Genomic DNA, 6,857 nt, shown 5'->3' with positions numbered 1-6,857 from the left:
AGAACAACGGTCAGCCATAAACACATCACACTTCCTTTGGCATGTGAATATATCAAAGTCCTAAATTCTTCCCTGGAAATAAATAAAACATAGTTAATACGTTTACAAAACTACTGCAAGGAATCAGTTAACAGTAAAAGCATAATACATAGTTAAAAAAGCTGTAAGTAGCCTTTCAAAAATAACAGGATAAAAGATTTACCATTTTCACTTTATTATTATTCATTTTGAATACACAGTAATTCTGTCTTGCAACATACAAACTCTCACTGATGGATTTCCCAAAGTAAAATCTTTATAAAACTTCATGCACAGCGTCAAACTTGTCATCATACAGCAGATACCTGAGTTGTGTAAATACATAAATCTGAAACTAAATGTAGAGTCCTCTAATTGTCCCTTACTGTTAGCAGGAAGGAACTTTACAGTAATTCAAAACCAGAAAATTCCTGAAGTGATAACTGAGACTGCACAATGCCAGTAAGTGTGAAGATAAAAGTGCATCAGCAAGCTCCTTCATTCATGCAGTACGATAAGTTATGACTTCATGTGTGGGAAAACTAAAACTAAAACAAACAAAACAAACTGAACACAAAAGTACAGCCATAAGTATCATTTTACATCGTGAAATATGACATTCTGAAGACAAAACAGTGGAAACACAGCACAGGTGACATAATGGATTGTGCAGTAACTTGTGGATTTTAAACTAATATTGATGTATGTAGCAGTAACAGCAGCAAATAACTACATGAAATAACTTATAATAATACAATATCTTTAAAAGCCTCTGGACATTTTAGCTCAACAACAAATGCGCATGATAATAGAATAAACCACAGGTCTGGCATCTTCACCATAAAAAGCATCCAGATCACCTTCATTACTTGTGAACATATAAACCAATAAGACACACATATTTGATAAGTCCTTCATTTTTGTAATATATTCCGAAATAGACAGGTATTGAGGCTGGTGCCTGTGAAATTGAGACAACAATTTCTCTCTGATTCAGCCCTAAAACAAATACTGCTCTAAATAGGTTTGTAAAATATAAACAATTCAAAATTTGAACTGGTGGAGAAAACCAAGTGCTTCACTTTGAACTAAAACAAGAACAGAATAAACTAAAGTTACTTACAACCTTCAAATGTTGTAAACAGGGATATGTACGGTCACTGAGCATCTAAACTGTGGCCACATAAAAAAATCAAAACAAACTGCAAAACTGAGCGAAAACACAAACGTAGATTTCCGAATTGAATGAGCGAAACTCAAAAGATCACAGTCACAAAGAAGTTTCTATTTGTGTTGAAGTTATTATATATCATTTGGATAAAGTTGAAGGAAAACAATCAAAGGCACAAATCAAGGAAGGCCAATAAGTGCTAACTTGGGTTGACATCAGATATTTTAACCATCATATCAGCCAACATTAAAACAGTGAGTTTCAGTAAGAACTTTTATGCATTTGACTTCATTTCAAGATCAGAGTCTACTATTAGCGGTTATCCAAAGTTAAGGTCAAAACCATTATAATAGTAATAATAATAAAGCAGTGATTTCTAAAGGTGAAAAACCCTTCTACAGAACACACTGCTTCCTAAGAATTCAGTTTAATGACATGTATTCTCATTAAAACTGATCTTGTAAAGGACACTTCAGAGATCTTTATTTTCTTATTAGAGTGCAGTGTAAGTGCAGAAAAACAGTGTTAGTGTAAGATAGCTCAAATATATATTGATGAATATCATCTACTGGTCCATCGAGACCACCAGGTCCCATTTGCTCAAAAGATCATCTGCCTCCCACTCCATTCCCTCTCTTCTCTCCATCTCTCTCAAAGCCTCTGCCTTTTCCTCAGACCCTTGTCTGACAAACACATTTTCCAACCTCAACCCACCCTTCATCCCATCCACCTGCTCTTCTTCTCCAATCTGGTTCTCCCTCCCTTTCTCCCCCTGCATCAAATCATCTTCCTTCATGAACGCCATCCCCATTTCTGGCAGCACTAGTTTCCCAGTCTTGGGGTCCCAATTAATGCAAATAGATCCGCCTTCTTCCTCATCCTTCTCCACTTCTTCCTCTATTTTATGTGCTTCAGCCGGTCTGAGAATACCGTAGTCATCAGGTAGGTCATTTGATTGGTCAGATTGGGAGGTGCTCTGAGAGGCATAAAATGAAAGGAGGGGTGCTCTCTCATTCCCACTCACCATCTCTTCCTCTATTCCTTCCTCTGCCTCTGATTTTACATTAAGAGGACTATTGAAGAGGCTAGTTTGTGGAACTTTGCAAATAAACAAACCTGAAAACTCTTTCTCTTTCTCCCCCTTTCTATCCCTCTCTGCTGCACCTTGCAGAGTAAATGAGGGAGCCTGACTCTGGTTCAGAAAAACTGAATTTACCGGTAAACATGTGTGTGCCTGTGTGCTCACCTCTTTCTGTGTAAGTGTTGGCATGAGTGCTTCTGAGCATGTGCTGATCGACTTCTGAGATGGATAAGACTTTGCTTGGGGATTGAAAGCTCCAGCACAGTGACTTCTCCGATTATTTCCATCTTCTCTTCTGTCATACCTTCTTTCTCTTTCTTCACCTTCCTCTCTGGTATGAGTTTCTGAAGCTTTGCAGACAAAAGCATAGTCCAAGGATAGATCATCACTGGGTTCCATGAACTCCTGAGGTGTTTCCAACCCTTGGGAAGTGTATCTGGGTGGGGGTTCCACGATATGTTGCTTTTTAGGGTACGCAGAGTCAGACACAATGCTCATGAATTCTGGTGGTAGCCCGACTTTGATGAGGACGACGCTGGGAGTCTCAAGGACTAATGTCAGAGGAGGCGTATGAAAAGATGGTGGATTCTGGAGTTTGAAGGAGAAGGTAGTTGTGTTAGAATACTTAACCTCAGCATTTTTTTACATAAAAATAACATAATTGACATTTTACAATACAAACCAATTACCCAGTAAAACTAAGTATTTGACCTTCCCAAAAGGAAAAGGTCAAATACCAAAGCTGTGTCCCATTTCATGGGTGGATCCTTTGAAGGACCCAGCCTTTATAGCCTACAGAGATTGCTTAGGCTAAAAAAAGTTAGGAGCTCAATTACCTGTTTGAGTCACCAGCTGTTACCACCCATACACTTCGTCACATAGCTCCACCCCTGTCACCTAGCAACAGGGAGCTAGCTTGTTACCTATCTAACATAGGAAGCGTGTTGGCGTTTTAGACGTAATTTCAAGGTTCTCAGCATGACACCAAATGCTAGTATAGAAGACTAAGGAACCCTCAAAACGAAACAGCCTTTGATGCATTGCTGTGATGCAAATGGTCTTCAGATGCCTGAACAGCTTTAGTTATGCTGAGTTCTGGGCCTGAGACTAAGTAAAACTTCTTGACCCAAAAGAAAGGCTTTCTGTTGTACCTGCATGTTATGCATTTTTACTTTTTAGGACATTTTTATGGCCGGTATAAAAAACACCACAAAAAGAGTCCTAATTTTACATAATTAAGGTTGTCATTAAGGCGTGTAGGAAAAAAAAATCTAATTCTAAGCCAAAAAGTCAATTTCATTAAAAGTATTAATGAAAGAAAGTGTGCACTTGTGTTTGTATGTATATCTGCATCTGTGTGTTTGCCTTACCAGTGTATATGGGCTCTTCTGTCCTTTCCCTGTCAGGTACTGATAGAGAATGCAGCCAATAACCACCAGTATACACATGCATACAGTTGGAACAACAATTCCCACAACCATCCACTTCAGCTGGGCCATCACAGGGTCTAAAAGAGACAGAATCAGCATCAAACAAATATATCTATACATGCAAGAGTCTAAAAGGTGCATACAGATAATTCTATGTGACACTTTACCTCAGAATCTGAGGAGTCAAACATAGAATGCACTTTTATCAACACACAAGGGATGGATTATATGATTAACACTTAGGAGCTGTACAGTCTCATACACAAACACAACAGACATCTCACATCAATCTGTCTTTTACCTGTCTAACAAGTTTCATTACATTCCTCTCTACCTGTCAAACAGAGAGGAAATATTTAGTCTCACATGCACACCCAAACACACTCAGTGTAGTTGTACCTGGAGGTGTGGTTATGCAGAGCCACTCTGAGGGCTGGCAGTTGACAGGCATGGAGAGAAACCTTGTCTTGGCAGAGAAGCAGTACTTCGTGTTGTATTCCATCAGGCGATATTTGTACGGACTGGAGACGACTGGGAAATGGCTCTAAGAACATACACGCACGTACATTAGTCACTTCTGGAGAAAAACGTTTGGTGTGTTTGTTTTTATTAACTGACGTGATTAAGAGGGTAGGAACAGGTCAGGACATTCATATATTTTTACCCACCATCAGACTGCTACGGATGTTGTGCACCGACATGTTGTAGGTCATCTGGTTGTAGAGTGATGCCATGGAAACAGCTGGGGTTTGGTTGTTTGGCTGATATCTCATTGGTCCCTTTATGGTAATTATGGCATTGTTATCCTCCATGTCCACCATAACCAGTGGAGGGCCGAATATGGCTATAAAATATAAAGATTTACAAAGATGTTTAAACAAAGCTGAAAAAAGTAAATATATCTCTACTGTCTTTTTCAGTTCTTATGTGTATTTCTTTTAGACCGGGTGTCACTTAAACTTACTGTCTGACTTTGGCTCGAATCTCCTCAATGTCCAGGCCCATTTGGAGGATGCTCTCTTGCTCACAGCTCGAACCTTGGCATAGTATCCCTCCTCCAGATCCAACGTCTCATTGCTTAGGTCACACCAGCAGCGCACTATTTCTGTACAGTGCCGCACCGACCTCCAGTTCACCCGTTTCCCTCTGGTGCCCACAATACTTTGCCCATAGCTGGAAGAAACAAACAGAGACCCTTAGAGATAAGAGAGGAATAGAGGAAGAAAACTTGAAAGGCGTCTCTCAATGTTCCATTCCCCCAAGCTTGGAACGTAATCTTGCATGGGCTGTTTGTTAGATCTAGTTTCATTTTTCTCTTGTTTGTGTGCTTATCTCCTCCCTCTGTTTCTCTTTGTTTGTAATTCCCCTGAGACTTGCTGAAAGCTGTCCTGCAGCTTTTACCAGGTAATGTTCACAAAGTTACGTTGAGATCAAGGGGACAAAGAGGAAGTAATGTTTCTTTTTTAAAATTTGAAACACTGAAAACTTTACTTACATGGCGTACTGCACTGTATAATGCGTGTCATTAGGTGTGCCATTTCCCGGAGACCACTGCAGCAAATTCCTCAGATTGACAGAAGAGAAGGCAACATCAACGGGGCTCGGAGGAGATGAAGAGACTGAGGGGAAGAAACAAAAACAAAATGAGGAAAAGGAAAGACAGACCTTTGATTTGTTAATGTTTCTCATTTAGAATTTCCAGCAGTGTGTGAAAGAGTCTTCTGGGAAAATTCCTGGGATGGAAACTCAGTTAAAGTTGTGGCATGGTAAACCATTGGTTGCTCTACTAATAGAATAACCAAAACCAAAGCTCATCAAATCATATTCTCCAGGGACACACTGAAGAGAGTTTGTGTGATCCCGAGGATCACGCATGAATCGTGATCTAGGAGCCTGAACTTAAGGTTGAGCTCAACACATAATTAATTCCAGGCATGTATTGTTACCCACCCAAAATAACAAGGCTGTGACCTCTTTTTCATTTAACATGGACAATCCTTGTGCAGATGCAAGTTAATCAAAGCCACATCTGCTCGATGACAGCATGAGGACATGTTGATACTTGCGATTTACTCATGAACAAATGAACTTTTTATCAGTGTGTCAGGCACACAATGATGAACAGCCTGCATGGGCTAAGAGGACACCATTAATCCTTTTGTTTAAGAATAATATTTGCATTATGGTTTCAGTGCAGCATGCAATAATGAGACAGATTGTATCATAGCCATTTGAATAAACTAATTAAACCCATTGAACAAACAGGAATCCTTGGTGGTTTCAACAGAGAAGTTATTGCTCCACAGTGAGATCCATCCCAGTCAATGATTCAGAGAATCACAACAACATGTCACTTTATGACAGGCTCATTTACAATGGCGTGAATACACTGCATTCAGATTCACCAATGATTTATCTTAATTTGTCACACATAGGCACTTGATTATTAGACAGGAGCGACTGGACAAGGAAACCAAAAAACATCTCAAGTAAAATGTATGCCTGATAAAATATAGCTTCACACATTTGAAAAGGTTTTAAGAATGAAGAATGGCAAAAGAAAACAAAAAAACAACTATGTCCTTATACTAACTATTTAATGAAGTCTTACCTGTGCTGCACAGAGCCCCCAAGTTGAACAGAAGGAATATGATCCACATATCTGTATGAAGCGGTCATGTTTTCACCACTAACACCAACATTTTCAGCCCTGACAGCTCCTGTGTTCCTCCACCGGCCTGTCAGCTTAGTTGGCTCTGTACGGTGCCCCAGACCGATGGTGCACCTGCCAGAAACCCGATGTTTCTCCACTACAATAACCTGAAAACAAACATGTAGCGCAGGAGGAGGAGAAAAGGTGTGCACTGAGCCGGTACAGTCAGTGCAAACCGATACACTCCAATGATTTACAGGGAAACTAAACCCAGTATGACTGGCTGCAGAATGAGGAAGGAATGTGACCTCACTTGTTTGTGCACTTTACACCTGCGCAGGTGTTTGTGAGCGCGTGCGTGATTGGACGGTCAAATAACCTGGTTGTAACAGTAGACTAAAAAATAGTACTAAACCTACAACTTGTGCATTGGGCATTTTAAGCACTGTACATTTTACACAGTGCAGCATAATGCAGTGTATTTTAGATGTTAATATATTTGTG

At 39.8% G+C, this 6,857-nt stretch overlaps 1 protein-coding gene across 1 annotated transcript; it reads right to left on the bottom strand.

Annotated features, from left to right (window-relative positions):
- Nucleotides 1–192: 192 nt before the first annotated feature.
- Nucleotides 193–6,714, bottom strand: il20ra (interleukin 20 receptor, alpha). The gene is made up of 7 exons (XM_034699095.1): nt 6,312–6,714; nt 5,196–5,319; nt 4,665–4,873; nt 4,369–4,544; nt 4,100–4,244; nt 3,641–3,777; nt 193–2,858 (listed from the first exon to the last, which is right to left on the bottom strand). Exons 1-7 carry the CDS (start codon nt 6,358–6,360, stop codon nt 1,755–1,757), a joined length of 1,944 nt encoding a protein of 647 aa, XP_034554986.1. The 5' UTR covers nt 6,361–6,714; the 3' UTR covers nt 193–1,754.
- Between the last annotated feature and the right edge of the window lie 143 nt (nt 6,715–6,857).

Source organism: Notolabrus celidotus, chromosome 13 (genome assembly GCF_009762535.1).
Source record: "Notolabrus celidotus isolate fNotCel1 chromosome 13, fNotCel1.pri, whole genome shotgun sequence".
NCBI classification, from domain to species: Eukaryota; Metazoa; Chordata; class Actinopteri; order Labriformes; family Labridae; genus Notolabrus; species Notolabrus celidotus.
The sequence above is the reverse complement of the archived record's forward strand: the minus strand, read 5'-3'. Positions and strand labels throughout refer to the sequence as shown.

What these genes read in the sequence shown, in the direction of transcription:
- il20ra (XM_034699095.1), bottom strand. Translation starts at nt 6,360, where the DNA reads ATGTGGATCATATTCCTTCTGTTCAACTTGGGGGCTCTGTGCAGCACA. An exon ending in GGGGGCTCTGTGCAGCACAG is followed by an intron (nt 5,320 to 6,311) that starts GTAAGACTTCAT and finishes TCTTCCCCTCAG; the next exon opens with TCTCTTCATCTCCTCCGAGC. An exon ending in CTGCATAACCACACCTCCAG is followed by an intron (nt 3,778 to 4,099) that starts GTACAACTACAC and finishes TGTCTCTTTTAG; the next exon opens with ACCCTGTGATGGCCCAGCTG.